General features: G+C 47.5%; 1 protein-coding gene across 6 annotated transcripts; it reads right to left on the reverse strand.

The window, feature by feature from the left end:
* Window positions 1–209: 209 nt before the first annotated feature.
* On the reverse strand, window positions 210–27,263 carry tmem63bb (transmembrane protein 63Bb). 6 transcript variants are annotated; one of them, XM_028972119.1, is made up of 25 exons: window positions 25,684–25,922; window positions 19,685–19,710; window positions 18,296–18,506; window positions 17,767–17,846; window positions 15,461–15,499; window positions 14,033–14,123; window positions 12,618–12,655; window positions 12,320–12,462; window positions 10,906–10,957; window positions 10,687–10,795; window positions 10,368–10,438; window positions 9,779–9,859; window positions 8,884–9,007; window positions 8,261–8,394; window positions 7,849–7,986; window positions 6,676–6,829; window positions 6,475–6,581; window positions 6,214–6,300; window positions 5,806–5,871; window positions 5,558–5,720; window positions 5,359–5,464; window positions 4,481–4,648; window positions 3,214–3,329; window positions 3,035–3,112; window positions 210–2,949 (listed from the first exon to the last, which is right to left on the reverse strand). In XM_028972119.1, the coding sequence occupies exons 3-25, from the start codon at window positions 18,452–18,454 to the stop codon at window positions 2,764–2,766; spliced, it is 2,490 nt and encodes an 829-aa protein (XP_028827952.1). In that variant the 5' UTR covers window positions 18,455–18,506; window positions 19,685–19,710; window positions 25,684–25,922; the 3' UTR covers window positions 210–2,763. The 6 variants fall into 6 exon arrangements, with proteins under 6 accessions (XP_028827952.1, XP_028827953.1, XP_028827951.1 ...); XM_028972120.1 differs by lacking the exon at window positions 19,685–19,710 and adding an exon at window positions 20,774–20,988; XM_028972118.1 differs by lacking the exons at window positions 19,685–19,710; window positions 25,684–25,922 and adding an exon at window positions 26,984–27,263.
* Between the last annotated feature and the right edge of the window lie 37 nt (window positions 27,264–27,300).

Consider the following 27,300-nt stretch of genomic DNA (forward strand, 5'->3'; position numbering starts at 1 on the left):
AACGGGATCGAGAAAGTAGAGAGATAATAGTCTGGTTTAAGGAACTTGTTCCTAATGGCATGTATGCAGTGTGTATATTTCTAACCCGTATTCACCTTCGAACCCATGACCTGCTGGCCTGGCCTGATCCTATGGTACTCCTCCATAGTCTCGACTGGCTCTTAAAAGCCTTCAAGTTGTGACAGTAAAATGAAAAAGGGCAACAAAGCTCAAGGATGAGTACCAGTTTTTATTGACCAAGGAACTGAGGATGCAACAATGCTTCACCAAAAAAAAGACAACCTTTGGAGGACCAGAATTAAAAATGGAAATAAATGCACGCACGCGAACACACACAGACAAACAAATCTAGGTGTCAAGAACCAGATTTACTATGTTTCTGTTGACTGGAAAAAACCCCAAAGAGCATAAAATGTTAAGCTGAGACTTGTGGGCGACGATGAGATCGTCGTACATTTAGACTGTACAGGAGCAGGGTATTTACACGCATATTCACACCCAATTCCATACAAACTCGAGCCAGGTTCAGTGTTTATAAAGACATTCATCATCTCACAGCTGAATTATTCCGCTACTACGTTGGAAAGGGAAAAAACAAAATGACACTTTAAAAATAACAGAAAAAAAATAAATACATAAATCACATCTCATCACAGCTTGCAACCTGTTGTAATACATATTCGGTATTATGTGCGGGGTTTTTTTTGGAGGGGTGGAAAGAAATTTCCTACCGACGTGGCGCTTGTGCGTAAGACCGTGGCGCGAAATATCACGCGCGCTTTCTGATGGCGCGGAAAAAAAAAAAAAAAAAAAAAAGCCAGGACACGTGATCGCTGAAGAATCTCCGGCGCGTAGCGAGAACTACGGCCTTCATGGGCCAGCCACGCGTCCACCAAGACGTCAAACGGAAAAATACAAGACGAAAGATGTAAACGTCCACTTTTTTATTAAAGAAACTTAAAAATAAAACACCTGAGACCGGAAATTGTAGCTTTTTCGGTGTTGGGTGAATCCATAGCACTTACAGTATTGCATGATCCTCGAGATCCTCGCCATTGGACAAAAGTGGTTCAAAAATCACAATAATAATAATAAAAAGGAAGGAAAAGGCGAGTACAGCGACCTCTAGCGGACATTCTATCATGTGACCCCGCTGCCGTCCCGGTCACACGGGACACCCCGACCACAAGCTGATGCGTCGCTACTCATTGGCCCTGTATCCAGGCTACGATTACTTCACTGAAGGAGCTTTACTTCCAGGCCGACGCCCGGGTCACCGACACCGTGCTGCTGGACTGAGGACCGCACCGCTTCTTCTGTTCACGTCCCTCAATAGGTTTTCTTCTTTTGTTCTTCTTCATTCTCTCTTATGTGACGCACGCGAAAAGGAAGGAAGAGAAGAACGAGGCACCAGCAGACAGGCGTCTTTGAAACACGGAGTGGAATTTTTTTTTTTCTTTTAACAGACATTTTAAGCTGCTGAACTACTGGGTTTGAACGAGTCGCTCGGCACACTGGGAAAGTTCCACGGAGGCTTCCGCACCTCCCTTTCTTCCAGGTTCTTCCTCCTCCCGCACTGGACACACGGAACGTGCTGCGGACGAGGCCGCAAGTTCTTTACAACGCAGCACGGGAGGAACCAGGGCTCGACCGTGAGATGCGCTGGGTGACATTTTCAACATCAGGAGGAAAACTAAAAAACAGAAACATTTTTTGTGCTACTTTCCTATGAGGACGAGAACATTAGTACTTCAAGTTAAATCTAAGTCCGTTAAGGTAGCAAAGGTGTCCGTAGAAACAGAAGAAGGAGAGAAGAAGCAAGAGGAGGACGACATGAGAAAATGGAGAAGTTCATTCGAGTCAGACGTTCTTTCCAGATGACAAGGGCGCCGCTGGCACCGCTGGAGGACGTCCGTCTCACTGGTCACCCGTCGGTCCCGTGTGGACCAGCAGGAAACCAGGTTGTCGTGGCGATCGCCTGTGTAGTGCCGAATTGGCGCCACGTTGGGATAAAAGGGAGGTGGAACAGAGCCACCATCACCTTTAGGTGTCTGACTAGTGGTGATGTTGCTATGGCGGCTCGGTAGTGGTGACAATATGGGGGTCTTGCCTTTAAAAACAGGCAGAGGGGACAGGCAACGCTGGATAGTTTTGTTGTTGTTGGGTTATTCCCCCCACGTGTGCTTGGACGACCATCACCACCATGGAGTTCTTTTGCGCAAAGCATTCTGGGTAAAACGTTGCACGGGGATGGCCACGCAACTCGAAGGGGTGGGCGCTGCACCAAACATGCTCTCCAGGAGACCCAGGAACGCACACACCCTTCGGGTGGTGTGATGACAACGTGCGTGACTTCGGGGCGCCACTCATCAGTAGAGTCCTTAGCATCGGATCCATAATAATAAAAAAAAAAATAATAATAAGGTCATAAATAAACCACGCAGTCCTGACATTTCATCAGTCCAGCTGAGAGCCAACCTGCAGCACAGAACGTAGAGTGTGTGTGCTGATTTTGTGCTTGACATGTAAGAATGATTGCTATGTGCATCTAACACGATTTCTGTGTGTGTGTGTGTGCGTGTACTTTACATGTAAGAACTGGAGAATGTACATGTGATTGCTATGTGCTTCTAACACATTGTGTGTGTGTGTCAGTAGGGAATGGGGGGGGGGGGGGGGGGGGGGGGGGGCACATCTGTGCAGAAGGCTCCTGAGTCACTGAGACAGTTTGGCACCGCCCCTTCTCTCCCTCGGTCTCCGTGGTTACTGGTGGACCTCGTTGGCGATGAGGCTGTCCTCCCCAGACTGGAAGTCGGCCTCGTTCAGGCTGTTTCCTCCAGTCATCATCTCCTCGTCCTGCGAGGATCCCTGGCCGTCGTCCTCCCCGCTGACCCCTCCCGCCTCGTCCGAGTTGGGGTCCTGCAGGACCTGGGCGATGTACATCTGTTGCTGGAGGCACAAAAAAAAGCATGAATTAAAACTATGATCAAAAGCGTAGGGAGAAAAAGGGCAGGTTCAGTGCTTGGGCGCGTACCTGGGACTTGTTTGAGGGAGACAAACGTGCAGGACGACCATTTTCCACTCCATCCACGTCCGTGTCCTTCGTGTCGATCTGAGAGAAAGAGAGAGAGAGAGAGACACAATCATGGCAGGAAAGAAGGTTAAAGAATCTCCGCCCCACGACACCGCCGGTCTGGTCAACCGAACTCGTACCTTATAGTTGTGCGCGCTCAGGTACTTGAAGTGGCCGAAGCAGACGTGGGACAGGCACACCACGATGGTGATGATGAGCACCACAAACGTGAACATGGAGGTTGGGGTGAGGAATCCTGGAGGGAGAATCCAGTGTCTGGGTTACTACCATCTTGTACATTCATGTGCTGCTGTCAAGTTTACAAATGTTTCTTATATACAGTCGTGGTGTACCATGGGAGATCCCAGGTCCATGGCATTTTCTGCTTTTGTCTTTGTCAAGCTGCGACAAACCCCCAAACAAGAGGCGTCCCCCGCCAGAAAATGGCTGGAGTTGTCATGACGAGACACCCATTGACTTTGGGAGTCAAATGTACAAAAAAAATGTTCTCTTGTGGGCTGAGGGGCTTCTCTTCATTTCCTCCTCCATCGGGAGCTGGGGGGGCTTCTTGCTTTCTCTCCCTGTCTCTCAAGTGCCCGGCTTTTCAACTCAACTTCCTCGATCCCTCTTTCTCTTTTCTTTTATTTGGGGGTTTTCTGTAACATTGGTACCATTTTATATACAATATTACTTAACTGCGATAGTAACCTACTGGTGTAAATAAATTAGAAACTGTTCATTCTTGGGGCAGTGGTGGCCTAGTGGTTAAGGAAGCGGCCCCGTAATCAGAACGTTGCCGGTTCGAAACCCGATCATTGGCCAAGGTGCAACTGAGCAAAGCACCGTTCCCCCCACACTGCTCCCCACTGGTCACCAAGGGTGATGGTTAAAAGCAGAGGACACAGTTTGTTGTGTCACCGTGTGCTGTGCTGCGCTGCAGTGTTTCACAATGACCATCACTTCACTTTTCACCTCTATTGTGTCATGCCTCTTTCATGCCAGGTCCTTTGAGTGTGTTTAATACAGTGCTTGTGTGTCTTTTTTACAGTGGAAACTATTTACACATGTAGGTTTTATTTACTTTGTGGTAGCGGGTACCTCACTCGCCTATGAAACCACAAGAACACAAAGTCACAGATTCAAACCCCACTTTACTACCATCGTGTCCCTGAGCGAGACCCTTAACCCCGAGTGTCTCCGGGGGGACTGTCCCTGTAACTACTAATTGTAAGTCGCTCTGGATAAGGGCGTCTCATAAATGGCATAATGTAATATATGATATTAATATATGGTTTTCATGAACTGGATTGTGGCTCCTTTCCTTTTAGTTCATATTTTCCTTACATATTTAAAGAATCTAGATAAATGGCAATAACTAAAAAGAAGATCGCTGGAGTTCAGACTGACCTATTCGCACCGTGGAGAAGAAGAGGAGCCAGAAGAGGCAGAGGATGGGCGCAGCCACCACCTGGTTGACGGCGCCAGAGTGGATCTTCTTGTCCAGTTTGGAGGGCAGGTAGGCGTAGTACATGTTATACCGGTCCACCAGGTGCTTAAGCAGCATGTACATCAGACCTGCAGAGAGAGCGGGAGGGAGGGAGGGAGGGAGGAGCATTTAACCGAACAATTAGGAAATTATGCAGCACTCGATATCAAAAGATAAGGCCCTTCCTATTGCCAAATAAGCTCGATACATCAAAAATGCATGAAACAACGCATTCCCTGTACAATGTGTGTCAGGATTACTTACAAAATATATGTATTTGCTTTTAATGTCCAAAAGTATTTTTTTCTCCTTTTAGTTTTAAAAAGTTTCCGGTACTTCTTGGGCACAAGGAGAAACAAGTCCGATGTCCGATGCTGAGCCATGCAGATGCAGGGCGCAGCCAAACAGGAATGTTTTAAAAGGAAAACAGTAAAAAGATGGATTTAAAAGATGCACTGCGAACCTGCTGCAACCAGACAAGTCCCTCAGCTACAGATTCAGCAGGACAGAGAGAGAAGGACGGGAAAAAATGCCAAAAATATCCAGAGAATTCGACATCGGGATCAGAGTTAAAACTGACTGAATGACAGGAGGATGAGGAAGATGAAGGACCTCGGCTGTGACAGCAGATGCCTCTGACAGAATTTGCCTTCTCTCTACCAGCCCCGCCTCTCCTCCACACCGGAGACGACTCCCTGCTGCACGCCCAGTGACCAGCAGAGGGCAGTCTCCCCACCCCCCCTCGCTCTGTGTGAATGGATCAGTGGTGTAGAAAACCGGATGGGGCGGGGCGTCTCACCGAAGGGCACAATGATTGGACAGGTGATGCTGTATGTCATGACGACGGTGAAGACGCACATCATCCAGGCGTAGGCGGCGCCAAACTGGAACTCGTAGGCCTGGTGCTAAATTAAAAAGTGTGAGACAGGAGGAAACATTCTTATAACACATCAAATTACAGATATCTGTGTGTGTGTGTGTGTGCGCGCACTCTTTACCCGTTTGACATTGCGTCGCTCTGCCGCGGAGCGAGCCAGGCAGAGGCGGATCATGTACATGAGGAGACCCGGAATTCGCAGGAGGTCCATGGCATTCCCGATAAAAGCCGAGGCGATGACATAGTTCACGAAGAACGCGCCGTTATCGGGGAGGAACACGCACCTGCAGAAGAACGTCCATCCATCAATCACGTAACGCCGCGTGTCACACGGGATGATGAGGCGGCGACGAGGACCCCTTCACTTACTCAAATCGGATCTTGGCGTCATCCAGGAATTTCTTGTCAAACAGCCAACGGAAGAAGACGTCCAAGCTGCAGGCGGACAGATAAAGGACAGAGTGAAGAGGAGCGAACAGAACCGCCCCACCCCGCATCGCCCCGCCCCGCCCAGGCCGAGGACATTATGGTTGGGCCTGCATTAAGTGTTCTTCAATCCCGGTTTTCGCTTAAAAGATCAGATGAACGTTACTTCAGTTAAAATCTCTACATGTTTAACAGTAAAAGTCCATTTGTAGCTGTCACCAATATGAGAAATATTGTTATTCATATTTTTTCAATAAGTCAGAAAAGAACATTCTGGAACATGTGCAATCATGAGCAGAAGATCTGTGTGTCTTGTGTGTGTGTGTTTATGAGAGCAAGAGAGACAGGCACCTGCTTAACCCGAGCGAAGGGAGCAAGAGGACCATGAAGATGAGGAAGGTGTAGCACTTGTGCATTGTGGTCCTGTTCTCCCCCGACCTGCCACCAACAACACCACATGCTGAGAGACTCAGAGGCAGCCACACACACGCAAGTCTTCCACACCGGATCAGCACGGCGGAAGTTCAGACACGTACAAGGTCCAGCCAGCTAACAGGAGGAGGAATTCCTCAACTACAGAGAGAGCGAGCGGCGGACAGGAAGTCCCTGTACCTGGTCCAGTGTGCCTCAAAGAAGGCGGAGTAGTAGACGATGGTGGGCAGCAGGGCAGAGAAGGCCCACAGGAGGAGGGTGGGGAAGAACTGAGTGATGATGGGGTTCTGAAAGAAGAAGAAGAAAAAAATGTTTATTTCAACCATGTCCATTATGACCAAAAGCTAGTCGCTCTGTGGCGTAACACCACTGCAGACTTACGTTAAGGAACTCCACGGGCTTGGTGACGTTGAACTTGTCCATGGTGGAGATGATGATGGCGGGGGTGGTGAGGAAGAACAGCAGGAGGAAGAGAATGCAGTTGATGATGAAGCAGCGCAGCCACCAAGAGACGCCGCCCAGGGACAGGTGCTCCCTGTTGCGTTAGAAGGAGACCAAACATTTATGCAACGTCTGTGCAACGCTGAGCACACCAAACATTGACAGAATGCGAGCAGCAACTAGCGAATAACAGACATTAGGGGTGTATTGCCAAGGATCTCCCAATATGATATGAATCACGATCATGATATATCATCATGATATGTTGTGATACTGAACATATTCTAGAGTTCACTGTGAATGTAAAAAACTGCTGAAATACGAGATGCTGTGTACAATCTGTGTGGATCACATTACATTAATGATTCAGCCAAAACAGCATAGTTCACATCGCAAAATATCACTATGTGTTGCTGCACGGATTTTTTCCTAAAACTCCTAATGGACATCGTTTGGGGTTTGACCAGTGTCCCTCTCTCACTCACACACAATCAGCTACCCCAGCAAACTCAAAGCATGTTGTGTTACTGGCGACGTAGCCGGTGTCAAGAGTGGCAGAGTTCAGAGGAAAACAGCTGAGCGCAGGTTGCGAAGGACAAGGCCCAAGTAATGAGCTGCCGCTCGTCCTTCATCCGGTCGGCCTGTCCGTTATTGCCGTCTACGTATCTTTCTTTTCCTTTAACCTCCATTTACTCTACAGAAACACACACACACACACACTTTTCCCATTCCGCTCCATCTCCCCTGTCCTTGAGGTTTTACTTCACCTCGTCCTTAACAATAAACATGTGAGACAGCTACAGAGGTTCAGCCATTTACCTGCTGAATAGCTGAAGAAGCAGAATCTCAAAACTTTTCTACCGTTACGATCACTATTACGATCACTATTATGGGTGGTAGTAGCCTAGCGGGTAACACACTCGCCTATGAACCAGAAGACCCAGGTTCAAATCCCGCTTACTACCATCGTGTCCCTGAGCAAGACACTTAACCCTAAGTCGCTCTGGATAAGGGGCGTCTTGTAAATGTAAAATGTAAACGTATTATAAAAACCAGTAACCAGAAGTAAAACGATGCCCGGCGCCAGTCTAGGTGGAACCGCGAGCCACTCACCAGCGTACGTTCTGCGGGTCAGGGGCGTAGGTGACGCTCCAGCTGTAGACATGGAGACTCTCGCTGAACTGGGACGACCTGGGCTCCTGCCGGCACTTGCAGCCCTGACACTGACAGGCATTGAAGTCCTTCAGGATTCTGGGAAAAAGACAGACACAGGCCTGGTTATGCAAAAAACTACTTCAAAACTTGCGGATACAAAACCCGCAAGGCCACCAGGGAATGACAAAATTAGATCCGGCATGTAGCTGCTACTTCAACACTTCCAAGACAATTTGCACCCAAGCTCAAGGTGTCAAGGCAGGGCCGTTTTAGGTGCTTACTAGGTGGCCAAGATTCTAATTTGATCAATACGAATATTTAACACCCCTTGCTGGGTGTAATGGTCGTATACACACACACGCACGCTTACATTGCGGTCATCGCCTCATTCTGGAAGGTGACAAAAGCCATGCCCAGGGGCTTGGTGTTGACCTTCTCCTTCTCCTTCCTGTACTCCTCCTTCAGTTTGGCCTCCAGCTTGGTGTAGTAGCTGACCGCCTCCTCCTGCAACGTCACAAGGCCGAGTGAGGCTTTATCAGTCCCGACGTCCAGCTACGGGGACCCGCTCTTCACCCGTGAATGGCGATAAATGCCAGACGTGCGGAGGCTGAGATCCGGACCCAGAAAAGTACAACAGCTTCCTGTTTCCGCCATTGTAGGGCATTGTTTAAATATTCAGGAGCATTTTAGACAATATTGTTTAAAACACTGAGGGTTCACATAAACAAGGAAATGGCACATCACATTTCTATTTTAATATTAAATGATCTAAATGAAGATCTATATTTAATAAAAGTCAAAAATTGTATTGATTTAAAAAAAGGCTTAGGATTAGTATGTTTATATAAAATACACCTTTTTACACCTTTTTGGGGTAATTTTTGGATTTTTTGGAACCTTTTAGCCCTTTGCACCTTGTTTGGCTGTGAGGGGAAACAGATGGACGGAGCAGTGCATCATGGGACAGTACCAGGTAATCCAAAAAGCAGATACCTCCTCGCAGCCTGTGATGGCGCAGCAACAGAGGTGGCCACATGGTTTGGGGTTGATCATGGTGGGCATGTGCTCCTTCGCCATCAGGTCAGTGAAGAACTTCTTGCTGCGCTCCGTTTTTTTCCTGTGAAGCAACACACACACACACACACACACACACACACACAGTCAACACAAGGCCACAAATCATGCGAACTGCCAGGCACGGCGTATGGAACCTAAGCTTCAGTCCCAGAGATCGGCACAGGTTCTCCTGTGTCCAGATCAATATTACTGGCCTTCAAAGGGCCCGAGGCTCCCGCCCACTGATGGAGGATCAATAGCAGCTCTCTGTCAGCTGGTGGGTGGACACACATTAAAAAAAAAAGGATGCTGAGTCATGACCCACCCTCCAAACTACTCTCCACACAGGAGAGACCTGGCTGGTCACGGGAGTTGCTGCGTCACCCCCGTCATTTTGATATTGATCCAGATTACCGCCCACGTGGAGAGATCAGGATCACAGCGAAGGCTGAAAGAGCCAGCTGGTTCCAAAAAGTCCCATGAGGTTTCAGAGCTGCTGGCATCTTTGGTGAAAGTGAAGTGAATGTCATTGTGGCAACAAAATTTGACCTCTGGATTCCACCATCACCCTTGGTAAGCAGTGGGCACCCATGAAAGGCACCAGGGAACACCGTGTGGGGACGGTACTTTGATCAAGGGGACCACAGATGGATTTGAACCCACAACCTTCCGATTACGAGTTCACTGGCCCACAAGGCCACCGTTCTTTTATTTTTTTTAAAAAGCTGCAGTCACAGAGGGGCAGACAAGGTGAAACTTAGAAGCAGCCACACTGGCGCCAAAATTCTAGAAGGACGTGAGATCTTCAAACAAACAAAAGAAATGCTTTTACCTCTCGGCACTGAGGGCCATCAGCTTGGCCACGTTGTAGCAGATCCGGGCCTCCAGAACTACGCAGTTCTCATAGGCCTGTCTGCGAGAGAAAGCAGGGCTTGATCAGAAACAGCCGGCCCATCGCATCGTGGACAAGGGAGCCGGGAGACAATGACTGGACCTCCAATCATCTTGCAAAGTGAGTAAAATGACACGCAGCACATATAGCACTCAGACGCACGCACGCACAGAGAAGAGGAAACCGATTAAAACATACGGGCAACTTCATTATCACCGGCAAGTTTATCGAGCAAGCCGCGCGGCCTGCAGTGGGCTAATAAGCCGGAATAAACCGGGAATGAAGTAGCCGGTGTTTCAACTGCTCTAGCAGACAGTGCCGGGGAGCCGGAATGGTCGGGTCAGGCTGTCTGCAGTCACATCAGGGAAATCACCATCGGGGAATGGCCATTATGAAATGCGATTTTGTAGAGCAATAAAACTGCACAGATGTTGGATTTTCTGTGTGTCTGCATCTATTTAAATATCTGTGTGTGTGTGTGTGTGGGTGTGAAATTGTGTCTGTAAACAGGCTGGCCGAGAGTACTTACTCAAAGTGCTGTTTTATGTGGCTCTCCTCAGCGTATTTGGAAATCCCGTTAATGAATAAAGTGCGCTTCACCTGAGGGAATAGAGGGGAAGAGAGGAAAGATTGATTTCCTTCGCCATCTGAAGGCAACTCCTTACGGACCGCAGGAGAGTAAACACTGATGAAGTATGCCGTGCATCTTTAAGAGACCATCAGCACCATCTGTCAGCTCGGTTTATAGACCGGTGGCAAGACGCACGGCCTCCGGACCAAAACCTGCTGAAACCGTCGCACAATATCAGAATGGACGGAAATCACAGGACAAGCAAAAGGGACAGTACCAGGTCGTCTTCTTTGTAGTGCATTTTGGAGGTGTGACGCCGCATACTGTAAACAGTCAGGAGCAGGTACATGAAGGCGAAGGATGTGTGGAGCCAGAGCAGGTTGTTCCTATAGCAACAAGACAGCAACTTCATATGCGCTAAAAGTCCTAAGAGCCCATTTAAACCCCGACAAAATCGTCTCAATGCAGGCATTATGCAGGTCCTAATAAATCTTACCCCGAATTCAGGTTGGCTATGGTGGTGCGCCCGAAGCTGTACGCATTATTTTCTGTGGATGGGAGAAACGGATCAGATGATCGGTGCTTCGCCGAGTAATGAAAACATGACTGGAGGATCAGGCTTCAGCTCACTGTCTGCAGACCCGCGAGCTTTAATGCCATTTCCTCCCAAACAGACATCCGAGCAGAGACTGAGGTGGGGAGGGGGAGAGTAAAATACTGGGCCGTTTCAGAGCAACCACAACATTACAACAATTAAAAAAAAAAGTTAAAATATGACAGTTTGAATGAATGTATTAACGTTGGCTAAACTTTAGAACTCACTACTGTACCCTATTTGACTTTACTTAACATTACATCCGCTTCGTACCGTGTCCGTGCAGGATCCGTAAGTCACGTTCTGTGTCTCACGTTCTCCTCGAACATTATTATTTGCTTGCTGACCTTTTCCTTTTTCACTAGCCTTGCTCCTCTTTTATTCTGTTTTATTTCGCCCCATTGTGGCATTTTTGTATTCGTTTTCTATTCTTAACGCGCGGTGAAAACAGAGTGGCCCAGGATACATTTCACTGCATGTTGTACTAAAGTAACTACACACGTCTTGAACCTTGGCTACTTCTAGGAATCAGTGCAAGTGAGAAATGAGGACGGTTCAGGTGTATGAAGTGAATTACAACCCTCAAGATATTTGCCTTGTACTCCCGGATCCACGTAAGCTGGCGTAGCGCTTCGTATTTTACACAAAGAGATTTCCAACATTTTCGTTCGCTTCATTGCGCCGGCGTCAGTTCATTTTCCCCCAGGGAAAATTTATCGTAAACCTGGACGAGAATAAAGTGGACGGACGAGCGCAGCATGTCCCCCCCGTCCTTGAGCCCTCGCCCCGCCCTTCCCGTTCCCTCTTTATCACCCCTCTTTCCTGCCGTCAGGCGCCCAATTACCCCGGCCGTACACGGGGTTCAATCCCATCACCCCTGCACGGCGTAGCAGATGAGCTTTTACTTTCATTATAACGTAGAGCGCGGTTCCGGCTGCAGGGGCGACGCTAATGCTAATGCTAATGCTAATGGCTACACAGAAGGCCCGGGGTGAACGGTAGCGGACCGTTTATCCAACTGTGGATTCGAATGGCACGCTTTTAGCGCATCTAAAGGAAATAATATCGCATCTGCAAGTTTTAACCTTGATATTAAAATGGAGGTATGAGCAGGCTTCGCAGCTACGAAGTGAAGAGGTCGCGGAAAACGGGGGCGAAGGTAACTGGGTGACGACTGAGAAGCTTGTGTGACCATCCATGATGGCAATCTCGCCCCACTTGTGTAGACTTAAAGCAATTAGCCGGCGAGGACCGGAAAGAGTTGAGCTGAGGTCGGCCTCCATATTGAACCCTTGACCCAATCACAGCCACTCACCCAGCAGGTCTCCCGAGAAGTTGACAGGAAGCACGATGCCCACTGAAAGCACGCCCACCACCACCAGCAAGCCGATGATGTGGCGCTGGAAGGACAGGTAGTGCACCGCGTCCTCCCCGCACTTCTCCCTGATTTCCTCGTCCCTGCGGCACACAAGGCCATGGAATCAGAACCAACACTGCCAATCACAGCTGGTGTTAATATTAGAATAAAACATATTCATATGAAACATGAGTGATGAACAATGCAATAACCCCGAACCCCCACCCACCAACTCAGCACATTCTCTCCCTCTTACTTTATCCTGAAGATGGCCGTCAGCCACGAGCAGAAGCCCTGGAGAAGAAAAGCAACAGAAGAAGAAGAAGGATTGAAACATCTGATGACACGATGCCAGCGGTGGCCTATCAGCCGTGCGCGTGGGACTGCGGTGATTAAGCAGGACTAATTGACCACCGTCCTTCTACCCACTGAGCAGTTCCTGCTTGGAGCACACGAGTGAGCAGGACCGGCTCGATAAGGGAGGACAGAGGATGACAGGAGAGGGAGTGGAGGTGACACGATGCCCGCCGGTGACCTTTTAAGAAGCCCGGAGCAGCGCTGCTGCAAAACCAGGATTAGGAGCAGATCCGGCCTCTCTGTGTGAAGCACACAACGTGTGTGTGTGTGTGTGTGTGTGTGTGTGTGCCACATGGCTGTTATGTGCACAAAGCCTCAGCACCAGGAAGAGAGTCTACGTTGCCACCACGCCTGAAAACAGCTGGAGGCAGTCTGATGCACTCTCTCTCACACACACACACACACACACACACACACAGACAGCCATGCAGACGCGTTGTTGTTACTGTTTACCACGAGCATTTCAGCTGCAGCCTGAAGGATCAAAAGTTCCGCTTCCTGCCGTCTCAAGGACAAGCGGGGGACAGGCCCGAAGCGGCCGCCCCTTCATCAGTCGGGATTGTTAAACGGTTGCGCCGCAGCAGGTCGGCAGAGGAAGCTCACCCCTCTTCCTCCCCCTGCATTTTATATCCAGTTAACCCGCGGCCAGATTTGAAATTGAAATAATAGATCAAGTTTAATGTTGACGTGGCATTAAAGAAGGGAATAAACACTGTGTAAATCTAGTAGAGACACACACACACACACACACACGCCCTTAGAGTCCTGCGTGGGTTCGGTTTTTGGTAAAATGATGCACAGATCTCCCACATCACCACTAATTTACTGGCACAACTTGTTCTAGACTAATTCAGAGTACAGAACCACAAAGGCAACCAAAAATGTTAAAAAGAAGTAGCCACCATGAGCCAATATCCCACTTATAACATCGGGCTACTTTCAGGTCTGTAGCCTAATCTACAAACGAAAACACTGCTATGTTTTAAATTGTCACTTTTTTCCCCCAAATCTGGCCAATCTGGCAACACACGGCGTTCCATAACACCCTATCAGTGAGCATCTCGGTCACAAAACTAACCAAATGAAAGCCTGCACATTTACACATACACATTTATTCATAAATTCTGACATTCAAAATAAACACACAGTGCGGCAAAAATTGTCCCCTAGAGAGAGACATGCATTCAATACATTAACAGATGCATTAAATGCACACACAGCCCCTCAGCAGGGACGCTGGCCAATCAGCACCGCTCTTCCAATTTACTGCTGCAAAGCCAATAAGCCCACGTGACCTCTGACCAAGACACTTACGTTGTCCCGCTGTTCGAAATCCACCGAGCTGGAGACCGAGGTGAGCCGCTCATACCGGTCCGGCGTTTCCGAGTGCAGAGCTGACGCCACGCTGCGAGGACAGAGAGGGGGACAGACAGGAGGGTCAAAGGGCGTGACAGAGCGGCACGGGGCGCTCGGGTTATTCGGGTTATTTCTGACGGACACGAAAACAAGCCGTGGAGCCTGAGCCGGGCCTGCAAGCAGCACAAAATTTCATAAAAGCTACTCTGACGCAGCACTGTCCTCTCAGGCTCCACTGGATCTCGGTGTAGATCACACACACACACACACACACACACACACACACACACTGGAGCACAGCTCTATTACTCAGGGCACGAACGGGATCGGTCGGGCTCGCACAGAGGCCAACCGGAGCAGGAATGGGTCCTGCCATGGAGATCCATGCCGGGGAGCTAGCTCCAGTCGTTTCTAATTTGCATCTGTATGAGCCTGCGCGCATAGGGACTAGAATCAAGCTAAAAATCACTTGCCAAACTTGATCTCAAAACACACACGGATCTATCGTTCTTTTTAAGCTCTTTTCTGCCTTGTTAGGATTCTGAATGGCTCAGTTGGTGCACGATGGCCGTCCTCCTGCACCTTTACAGTGTCTACACTAGAGCAGTAAATCGGGCCTAAAAAGTTAAGCTGGACCGAGCCCAACCAGACCTGACAAGTCTTATCCTTCTTAGTGCGTGCTTGAACTGAGCGAAGTAGTCGAGCCTGAACCAGACCAAAACCTGGTTCGGGCCAAGATTTATAGTCTACATGCTTACTGATGCTAATGAAGAACCCTTGGAGAACCATAGGGCCACTTAAGGCTAGTTAAGAGAACAACTTCATACAATTACTTTAAAACATGATCATGGGGTTTTTTGAGTGCAGGTGTAGGCGTACATGGCATTTGATCATTTGTGTATCGGGGAGATTGGGGCTGTGTTTTCTACACACTTTCGCTACACACGAAGATGTTTGGTCACGCCACAGGTCACCGAATGTCACTGAAGGACACTACCTAAAACACTATCTATCACCACGTCTACCACCACGAGGACGCCGGAGCGTTACCTCTTCACCGGCTCATAGTTATCCCGCTCCCTCCGTCTACTGTTAGTCAACACACGGTAGAGAGTGAGAGATGCAGACATTACACACACACACACACATAACACGTTCAGAAGAGAGAAACCAGAAAAAGCCCAAAGATGACATCACCACCAATCAAAATTGAATCCAGTGGAGGTACCAGTAGCACTATGTAGCACCATGTGCACCAACTTTTTCACTCTCTCTCTCTCTCTCGTACACACGCACACAAATGCAGAGGAAAAAGAGGGAATTAGTCAGGGAATTTCAGCCATGGTGAGAAAAGGAAAAATGCACAACATGACAAAAAAAACATACTATTCCCGTTCCTCCAGGCCGCTGAATCTCTTCTTCAATCTTGAAAATGAAAGGAAGAATAAAAAGCGTAAAAATGTAAAGAAAAAAAATAAACATTGTGGGGAATAAAACAATGAAAAAAAATCGACCGATTATCAGGACACCAGCAGCTGCAGAATGAAACGTTAGTAACTTCTGGTGGAACCTAAACCACAATAAAGGAATAAAGGATTTATTATAATCATAATTAAGCCTTATTATAATCAGAGGTGGGTAGTAATGAGTTGCATTTACTTCGTTAAATTCACTTGAGTAGATTTAAAAAAAAATCAAAAATTGGGCAAAGTTACTTTTTAAAACCATTTGTATGCTTTATTTTTGCCAGACAGACGCCACCAAGAATACGAACACTTTTCACCATTCAGACGTAGGAGCAATAAACACATGACACCATATCACCAATCAAACGTAGCCATGACAGAGCGGCACAAACAAACACGGCACAGATGACTCCAGCACTAAAAGAGTGTTAAAAGGTTAAAATCTCTAAATCATGTGACCAGTGACAAGCTTTTCTTGTCTTTTTTTTTTTTAAGACGTACATAGCATATTCTTCCTTGAAGATGTTTGGTGGATTGTGGAAGATCCCCTACACCTCATCCCTGCGCTTTCCTGTCACGAGTCGTTTTTCTCTTCCCATCACTGCTGACCTGGATTCTGCCTCTGACTATAAATAAAGGCTCTTATCCTCATCATAAGGCCCTCAGAGCATTTTTTTTTAAAACAACACCCATGCATATTGCATGGTCTCGCCACGAAGGTGCAGAAGCAGAAATGCAAATAACGGACACAGAAAAAGAATCGCACACACGGAATCCGAGTCCCCTTCACCGCGAGCGAGAGACTGGGTCAGCGCACGACTGACACACTTTCGAAGAGCAGTGCGCCCTGGGAAACCGCATGCGGAGCTGATGCGGCGGGAATGTTAATGAGAGAAGTCATAAAACGCTGAACCTGGGGGGGAAACGAAGCCGCGGCTGGAGGTGGGACAACAAATCGCCAAGTATCCTATGATATATATGGCCGTTCCTTAATCGGCACTGGTGTGCTGTACTTAACTGGATGACAGTAGAAAAACTGGTCTTTTATTTTGTATTTTTTATGTGATGAAATGATGCCCAGTTATAGACATCAGAAAATTTTCCTGTAATATTGCTGAACGGGCAGTACTGGGATAATAATCAGAAACATGGGCAGCGTCTCAGGATGGTTTTTGCCTGGTTGAATCAGAGACGGCTCACTCCCGATGCTCTTTTCCCATAAAATTATTTGCAAAGTATAGCATTCAGCATTGCAAAAACATCATCATTTCTGGAGGCAGAACGGTGGGTCACTGCTGGTGTTGTTTTCATCGACGTGATAAATACAAGACGAGCAGAGACGAGCATGCTGGTCATGTTCTGAAATAATAATAATAATAACGAAATAATATCATTTAATATTGCTGATGAATTAAAAACAAGACTAAATATGGTTCCCGAGATAAAAACTACACTAAATTGTTCATTTTTGTTAACATGTTTAAAGAATATTTAGATTAATTTGTACGTTTCTTATTGTCGAACTTGTGTACAGAATCTACAACAGAGTGAATAAAAAGATTGTATTCATAGTTGGGGTCCTAGTGAACCGGAATTGATCTCTTCATCGATGGTAACTTGAAAGCACGTTGTAAGTCGCTCTGGATAAGGGCATCTGCCAAATGCTGTAAATGTAAATGTAAATTTCCTCTCGTTTTACAGTGTTATTATATTGTGGTTTCTGTTTTTTTTTTTTTTTTTGCGCAGATGCGTCACTTCCGCATTATGCAATTGCGACATTTATTACATTTCAGGATAGGGTAAAGGATGGGAGGATGGGAGAAACTGACAAAGCAATTTTTGGACACACTTTCTTTAAAGTTTAGTTTAAAGTTTAAAAAGAAAACAGAAACTGAGCCGACTAAAACTTGACTAAAATGAGTCTGGACGTGACGAAAACTAATAAAGACTAAAATGACAGATTGACACAAAGACTAGTCTAAAACTAAAATTAAGACAAGTAGCCAAAAACAATTATAGTGATAAAATACATAAAAGACTTAAGAGAATTAAAAGACATTAAAGAATTTCTGCACTGGAAGAAAAGCAATTAAAACAGGAAACAAATGCAACAATTCTAAGGTCAAAGCAACAGCTACCAACAAAAACAGCATGGTCGTCATCATCATCATCATCATCATCACAGTGCAGCAGAGCTGAGCAGCTCTCAAACAAAAGAAGAGCTACCTGTCAGCATCCGTCACCAGCGCCAGCCGGCCATAGTCCCACGCCACCTTCCTCAAGATGGAGAACACAAACAGGAGCACCTGTGGAACACAGAGGACAGGTCGGGCGCTCAGAAGCCCTAAATCCATCCTCACAACTCTTTTCCAACCGCATCTGCAGGTCGCATATGAGCCTTTTATTCTCATTAAAAACCCAAAACACATTACTAAGGCGCATATTACATAGGGAAAAATGAAAGGGGTGGGATTAGTTTTAGGCTTACATTACCCCATGTCTCCACGAAAACTCTGTGGGAGAAATCTCCACCCACCCCACACCCACCATTTTCACTAAAATAATGTGAGGTCAGGTTGAAGGGGAGTGAATATTCTTTGTCTACAACTGGTCCTGTTAATAGTACATAATAACAGGGGCCTGTGATTAGATTCATATATTAAACGGTCATATGCTGTCAGGTGGAAGGAATTGCAGCTCCCGTCTGACCATGCCGTGTTGCCGAACATCTGTGTGTGCAGGACCCAGGACTCACCAGGAAGCACATGAAGTCGAGGGCGAGGACGGTGGGGACGCCCCCGAACGGCAGGCCCTGCAGCACGGTGCTGCGGATGCGGGCCGAGTAGCAGTAGTCTTTGGAGTTGTTGTAGCAGTTCTCCTGGCCCGTGCAGGAGTGGGCTCCTAATATGCCCATCGTCACACTCACACACACACACACACACGGTCACTGCCGCATCCTGGATAATCTGGAGACAGGGAGAGAGAGGATGACAGGGTTACCCTCAAAAACCAAACACTTCCATTTGAATTAAATACCGCCTCTTATTTTAAGGAACATTTAGACATTTCAACGTTCAAAACTGACTGTGCTGCTCATAGAGGAAAAAAAAAAAAAAAGTGGATAACAGCACACATAGCAACATTTATTTAATGTTAAGTTTGATGTTAAATCATTTTGTTGAATCATATCAATTTGCTCAAATTTCACCATATGCAGTTTTTACTATATGCATGAAAGAATGGACCATCAGTGTAAAACCAAGTAAACAGGGACGTGTTAGAGGTACACAGAGGGCACGTGCACATGAATACTGATGGCCTTAAATCCAGAGCGGTGAAAATGATGGTTTCCCTCCCTGAAAAATATGGATTCGGGGAAAACGAGGGCGTTTCAGGTGAAACGGGAGCAGAGCAGAACAACGGAGGACGCCTGAGGCTGTGATGCGAACACAAGCATTCGAAGAAATTCAAACATGTGGACATAACTGAAAACGACTCCGAGGGGACGCGACAAGAACAAAAAATGGTGGCTGTAAATAATGCATTTTCAGCACACCCACATTTCAGCAATGAATTTTTGGGGACTCCTCCCACGAGGGAGGGTGACGAACGATGAATGTATGAAGCATGGCTCGGTTTTCACCACCGCACAGCAGTAATATTCCAATTCACTTTTAGTCAACTCAATAATCTGATAAATAATCAGTTTATTGTCATTATGCTTTTTTTTTTTTTTTTTTTTTACTTTCACCCACATTGTTCTAGAGAAGCATTGCACGCCCCTTCCAGAAAACTGAATTTAAAAAAAAAATCCCTCTTCTTACAATTTACAGGCAAAGGACACATGAGGCTTTTAAATAATGTTAAGTTAGAAAGATTTTATTGCTGCTTTATGTTTGCAGAGAGTCTTCCATTTGACAAGAGGTTCGTTGGCGTCTGCCAACCACTTTGTGGTTCAATCGCCGTGCATCTCCCAACTCAGGGAACGGAACCACTAAATCAAACCTGTCTATATTTAGGTTGTGCATTGATTTTATGTTTCTTCTAGATGAAGAGGGTTTAGTGCGACTTATACTGCTGCCCTTTCATCTTTTTAATGAAGACACAAATCCTACAGACATTGATGGATTAGTAAAGTTCTCACCTGCAGGAATCACCCCTGAACATGGCCTGAGGGCACAAGTGGGAGGACAAACATTCAATCGGGGCCAATTTAGGAGGAAGGAAGGAAGGAACAGGGAGAACATGCAAACTCCACACAGAGAGAACCCAGGTCACGCCATCGTGTGGTTCTCTGATCAGCGGTGATTTTGAGGTTGATTATTTAACCTAAAATAAAAAATAAATTAAAGGGCCTACAGTTGATCCCTGAGGTACTCCGCAATGACACCAGCCAAAATTGACATTCGAACTTTAATAACTACTCACTTTCTGTCTGTCAACTTTTTTTATGTCTAGACTGCTATAGTTCGTAATAAGACAGCTGCTTTGAGATGAAGTTGGAACTCTGGTGTGTGGCAAGACACTGCAAGTAAAAATCACATTATAGGCCTTTTTGTGATCTCTTTATTCTCAAAACAACTCAGATCTACTTCTCCTCTGGATTTCCTCTGGATTATTTTTCCAGTTCTATCATAAATTAAGTCAATTGGTTTATAGTCTGACTGATCCCTTCTATATCCTTCTTAAAAATGGGTGTGATACTAATAGATTTTTTTTTTTCTGAAAGGTCCGCAAATGCCATCAGATGCCCTGAAAGTAATCCATTTTGAGCTTAGCCAGGCATTGTGATTCTTCAGCTTTAAACAAATGCCAACCAACATGACAACAAGCTCTACAAATGTGGACGTCTGACAGGCCAGGCGAGTTGTCAGTCTGCATCCCCACTAGACCTCTGGTGACAGATCGCCAGGTTGGAGTCTGCGTTGCTCTGACGCAGCGGAAACAACAGCCCCACACAGAGCGATCCTGCTCGCCAGCCCTCGCAAAGCAGGAGACGTGCCAGCCGCCCAGCGCGGTTCCGACTCGTCACCCGCACAGTGCCCCCCCCCCCTGCTAGACTAATCCAGCCTCATGCCCACGCCTGCAAAACACATGATGGTAAAATAAGCAGTGCTGGCAGTGGTCCAAATCAGACATCAGGAAAAAAAAACAAACAATAAATCTATATTCAGAATACCGAAAATGATGATTCCTGCATGTGTGTGTGTGTGTATATATTTGAAATCATTACAGTGGTGGTGGATATTTCCATTTTCCCATCATGCAGCAGCTCAGCAGCATGCGTGGGCCACACACACGCAGAGCATGGAGAGCCAGACAGCGGCAGCAGCTTTTCATGGTCCTTACGTAACTTCATTTCATTTCACAGCCGAGAGGGAGGGAATCTGGCGACGCCTGGAAGGACGGGTGCAGCACAGGACGGCTTCCGTACAATTGGGAGCAAACCTAACAGAAATGTCATTTCAGAGACTTGCACCCCAGCACAAGGGGAGTTCAGGCTTCTTAAAAATGCTGACGGTCTGCATGAGAGTCTATGAAGTGGCAGTGTGGCAGACATAATTACATAGCAACAAACAGTGCCACAATACAGACAACTAGAAAGCAGTCTGCTTATTTCAGTAGATCTACTACTTTATAGCAACGGTGCAAATTATAGGCCCAATATCGCAGGGGAGAAATAAAAATGTCTCGGGTGGAGAAGGAGAACCACACTGACAAGTGGAAGGTGCAGGAATCTAGAGCCACCTGAGGAGGAAGGCACATTGCAGCAGATGGCTTCACTAGACATTTTCTACCACTGCTGTCACACAGCGCAGCCACTTTCCTCCCGCCCTCATCCCCCGGTTCCTCTCAGAATGGGCAGATGAGGGCAGAGGTATGCCGCAGAAAACATGGCAAGAAAGGAAAAATGCCAAGGAAACAAACTATAAGGCTCCAGGAGCGTCTACTGCTGTTACCATGGCGATAGGCTCGTCCTGCGACACCCTTCTCCGTTGTGTGGGTGCTGGTGGCTCCGGCTCAACGACCTTGAACGGATACCCTCTGGTAACAGAGGCGAAGACACGGAGACGGAAAAGAACGGCCACTTTATAGACGGACCCATCCGGGGCGGGGCGGGGCCGAAATCCCAGAATCCTCAGGATTTCATTCTCATGTTTAGTCATTTTAAGTGGTTAACCCATTAATCTGGCTTCTTGACCACATTGACACTTATAATGTAAACTCCATTACAGAAGCCCTAAACATACAGGCAATTAAATATCATTTAATATCATGAGCTTCAGGAATAATTGTATTTTATTATTTAATTGTATTTTATTTATCTATGTACCATCCGACCTCTTCAACTCATACAAAATGCAGCAGCACGACTGATCTTCAACCTTCCCAAGTTCTCCCATACCACCCCTCTGCTACGTCCCCTCCACTGGCTCCCAGTAGCTGCACGCATCAGGTTCAAAATACTGATGCTGGCCTACAAAGCCAAACATGGAGTAGCACCATCCTACCTCACAGCCCTTATTACACCTCACACTGCACCTCGTATACTCCGAGCCTCCAGTACTGCTCGCCTGGTCCCTCCATCTCTGAAGGTAAAAGGAAGACGCTCATCTAGACTTTTCTCCATCTTGGCCCCTCGGTGGTGGAATGAACTTCCCCTCGAGGTCAGAACAGCTCAGTCACTGAGCACCTTCAAACGACAGCTCAAGACCTTCCTCTTTAAAGAATATTTAGATTAAATTGTAATTTTCTTGTTGTCGAACTTTGTGTACAGAATCTACAACAGAGTGAATTAAATAGATGTATTCATAATTGGGGTCCTAGTGAACCGGAATTGATCTCTTCATCGATGGTAACTTGAAAGCACGTTGTAAGTCGCTCTGGATAAGGGCGTCTGCCAAATGCCGTAAATGTAAATGTTATTTTATATCCTCTGTTAGATCTATTCTGATTTCATGATATCAAGTTCTCACTGTGCTGTGCAGGTCCAAGGTTCTTTGGCTGTTGTGGCAAGTGCATGTTGCTCCTCGCCGACATCACTGGCCTACTTTCCCACATCAGAAGCTGAAGGAGCATGTTTTCTGCTCCAGTTGTGTGTCAGGCTGAGGAGATCACGGGGTGGGGGAGGGGACGGGCTGGAACTGGGAGGGTTGGGAATCTGGTACACAACTGGATGCGCAATAAAGGAACCTCAGCCCCAACCCCAACCATCCCGTCCCTTTTTTTTCCCCCAAAATCCTGAATGTGAAATATAGATGAAAGGTGGAGGAGGACATAAAACGGGGGGGGGTTAATACTGAGCCGGCGCCCCGCAAATCTGGTGCAAACTGAATATTTCATCAGTCCTATCTGCTGCTCACTTTATTATACTTTAAAGTCTTAGACAGCTGCCTCTCACACACACACACACACACACACACATTTCTCCTGTAAATGGGTCTCGGCACACAAAGTAAGCTAAACAGAGTAAATAGAGCAGGAGAACTACATTAGGAATGTTGGAGAATAGTTATCTTACCTAAACTGACAGTCATTTCCACTCTTGCGTTTGCAATGTTACTTAGATTCAGCTGGATGAGAGATGAACTTATTTCATCAGGGAAGATAAAGTTCCTTTAAAATTCTCCTTTGCAGTTGTGAAAAACATTTTTAAGGCTTACAGCTTTACTACATGCTACATACTGATCTAGGTTTCAGTTATTAAATTACCCTTTCTATCCTAATTTAATTTTCATACAATCAGACCCACATGGAAAAATAGAGAAAACATAATGTGATGAATTAATCTTTATTATTCTTTGAAATGCTCTCAAGATTGGAATACTCTTGCGTTTGGATTACTTTTGAGTACTCTCGGTTTTGGAATACTCTCGAGTACTCACAGTTTTGGAATGGTCTTGGGTTTGGAATACTCTCCGGTTTGGAATACTCTCGAGCACCCTTGGGTTTGGAATGCTCTCCCGTAGGTTCAGTTTTGGAATATTCTTCGGTTTGGACTACTCTCTGGTACTCTCAGGAGTGCATGCTCCAGATGGGGTGTGAACGCCAGACTTTTAAGCCCTGGGTGATGGTAGAATGGTGTTCTCCAGTGTTTATGAACAGCCCATGGCTTGTCTCCTGAGCTCTAATGTAATATAGAATCGCGTAACTCAATAAAAGGCTTTGCCTCGTCTGATTAACTATGAATTTGTAACACTCTTGTGGCCGGTTATTGGACACCACTGTCAGCTTGTTAGGAATGCAAAATTAGTTCCAGCTCCTAAATTTACAGCGAATGGCTATGGGCCTGACCTCCGAAGAGTGTGCAGGCAAAAAAACTCCATGCAACCACACATCCATCAACCATAACATTATGACCAGTTTGGGTATCAGCATCTCCAAAACTGCTGCTCTTGTGGGATGTTCATGGTCTGCAGTGGTAGAAAGGGCATTAGAATATTGCAGTTTGTGGTCTATGGGGCTCGTGTAGCTGCAGACTGGTCGCGATCTTCCTCACAATGTCCCCCACGCCTGTCTCCTCACTCCTCCTCCCACACTGACATGGCAGGAGGTGCTGCAGGAAACTATGAGTCACACCTGAAAAACATCTCCTCCTTCCCCCAGCCCAGCCAAGCTCCCGTCCAGAGACCACCACGTCCTCAGAGTCTACATTTCAACTTCCTTCTGTCAAATGGGGTTCCACGCCCACATTCGCAATAGGTTCATTGGCTCCGTTTCACACTTCGTTCTGCTTGTTAAAATGTTTACAAATGCACACAGGGGACCTGCTCATTCCTCACAAGGACGACCAGGACGAGCGAACCGAACGCCTGACCCGGGACGCCATCGTCCAGCAGGTGTAAGGCAGGAAGAGCCCGTGTTGCCAGGTGTGTCTGGTTCTCATTCTCCGCTTTTCCTTAAAGGATCCCAATTATGAAACTTTCACTTTGTGAGACGATTTAACATTAATACGAGTTCCACAAGCCTGTCTACGGTCCTGCAGTGGCTAGAAATGGGTGTAAACAGTGCTTTGGTCGTTCTGCTTCACTGTTCAGAGAGCAGCAGCTCAGATGGTCTGATGTGGAGTTTCTCCCCTTATGACATCTGAAGGGGAAAGGTTACCACCCCTCTCTCATGAATATCCCACCCCTCCCCTAAAAAAGAAACTTCCTCTGGCCGTCATGGCTTGAAAACATGCGAGGAATCGCAGTTGCTGTGTGATTGGATGTAAAAATTAGCGCAAATTATTTTTTTAAGTTCCGTAACATGAGACCAGTGGGATCCTATCATTTTTTTCTGGAAAACACCATGTCATTCCCGCGAATGCCCACGCACTTCTACAGGGACCAACAAGACCGATATAAAAGCAAACAGACTAATAATCTCATAAGGGGACCTTTAAATCGCCCAGAATGCAAAGCGCAGCAGGTGTCAGGCTGAAATTAGTCTACAGTGAGACGACAGATCCGGTGGGTTAAATACGCCTCCCGAAGGGAACGAAAAGGCGGCGTGACGCGGCGCGCCGGCAGGTGCCCATAAATCGCCGCAGACAATTATCTTCCCATTAGAGAAGAAAAAGGGCGGCCTGTCAGGAGGACACCGCCCAAAAAGCGTCCCTCACCGATGCTGACGTCAGAACGGCCACTGAGGCTCACGGTCCCGGCGCCAAAATATACATTTCCATTTAAGGCATTTGGCAGGCGCCCTTATCCAGAGCGATCCATGTTACCACCGATGAAGTGGTCCTCCACCATCCACCGGAATCCACCTGCGGCGGCGGAGGCTTTCGCTCATCTGCTCACGTTCTACTGAGACGCTTATCGCATCACCGCGAGAGGAACGTCTGCATGTCGGCCTCGCAACATCAATTATTAAGCGGAGAGAGAGAGAGAGAGAGCAAGAGTTCTGTAACAAAGCAAAGACACACACACACACACACACACACACACACACTTCAGCCTCCTGCCTCCTTCGCAGATGTCCCACTTCCTAACCACTGCTGGGCGTTCATCACCCGCTTAAAAAACGTGTCTTCCAAAGACCACGAGCAGATAACAGCAATATCTAAACATGCGTATTATTATTATTATTATTATTATTATATTAACCTACTCATGATCATCAAACCACTAAAAAATGGGCCGCTAAAGGACTTCTTACCAGAAACCGAGCTTCACGCAGGATGTCCCATCGCACGCTGGATTATCGTGCGGCCTTTCAACTCATCGCTGGTCTTTTCCTACCGACACGGTTTAACCAACAAGTGACTTGCTTTTGATGCACAGCTAACAGCCAATCAGAACCGAGTATCTGGCAGCATTTACATTCCAATACAGGGGCCAGTACAGAAGGTGGAATGGCAGTAAAAGTCCTTGTTTGCAGGGTTAAATGTGTGTGTGTGTGTGTGAGAGAGAGAGAGAGAGAGAGATACTAGGTCTTGTTTACTTGTTTATCTCTAATCGGCCAGAACAGCATATCCACCGCGACCGGGAGCCTCGCCGCCAGAACCGACGACAGAGTGACGGGCGAAGCGGCGGCGCCCGTGACTGGCAGCCTCATGGGTGCCACGCCCACGGCCAATCAGATAAGAGCAGCGGCCCAGGGTCTGGAATCATCGCCTAACACATGTCCAGATACCGGCTGAACAGCCGAACAGCCAATAAGAAGACGCCTTTACTGTTTGTGTGTGTGTGTGTGTGTGTGTGTGTGTGTGTGTGTGAGGAGGAGAGAAGGAGAGGAGATATAGAGAGAAGAGAAAAGAGAGAGAGGGAGAGAGACACAGAGAGAGTAGAGAGAGAGAGAGAGAGAGAGAGAAGAGGTAGAAGAGGGAGGGTGAGAGAGAGTAGAGAGAGAGAGAGAGAGAGAGAGAAGAGATAGAAGAGGGAGGGTGAGAGAGAGAGAGAGAGAGAGAGAGAGAGATAGAAGAGGGAGGGTGAGAGAGAGTAGAGAGAGAGAGAGAAGAGATAGAAGAGGGAGGGTGAGAGAGAGTAGAGAGAGAGAGCCTGGCATACTGATTATCCCACACCGACCGCCATTGGCCTGTTAGCTTCATTCATTATGGAAGCCGGGTCCGGTCCGGGGACCCGGGGGAACGGCAGCGCGCGTTCACGCGTCCGGGGCGTCGGGAGGCCGCGCGCCTTCTCGCACGCGCGGGGGACAGGGCGACAGGAACCGGCGCGTCACATTCCCTCACCTGTCATCATGTGCGGAGTGTCGCACCAGGCGGTCCCAAGTGTCGCCAAAAAAACCGGCGAAGGTCAGCGACACGAGTTCAGGGCCCTTATTAATTAATATGAATTAATATTATCACGGCAGATAAAGAGCCGTCGCCGCGCAAAAGTGCACGACAGATCGCGCGTGTGACAAAGGGGCGGCCGTTCACGGTTCCAGAACTGTCCCCCGACCAACGCAGATGGCAATAACGGAGCCGCGCGATGGTCCCGACGGGAGGGACGCGTACCTGTTTTCCTGCGTGGAAACGGCGTCGGCGTCCCGGAGAGATAAATCCTCACAAATCCCGCTCGGCGACGGGCGCTGGGGACCGAACGTGCGGCGGCATCCGACTGCGCGCAGTCCCGCACCGAAGGGGAAAATGTGCAGGCGGAGACCGACGGAGCCTCCTGTCCGCCGCGGTGGGAGGACGAGCGTCGCAGCGGCCCGGCCGGCTTCGCAGGACGACAGGGGACGCCCCGGGAATATAAATACCGGCTGCTCGGAGCTTAACGCGCTCGCCTGCGACGCCAGCCGCGGCCGCCAGGGGGCGACAAAGGGCCACCT

The sequence above is a fragment of the Denticeps clupeoides genome, chromosome 3, assembly GCF_900700375.1.
Source record: "Denticeps clupeoides chromosome 3, fDenClu1.1, whole genome shotgun sequence".
Classification (NCBI taxonomy): Eukaryota; Metazoa; Chordata; class Actinopteri; order Clupeiformes; family Denticipitidae; genus Denticeps; species Denticeps clupeoides.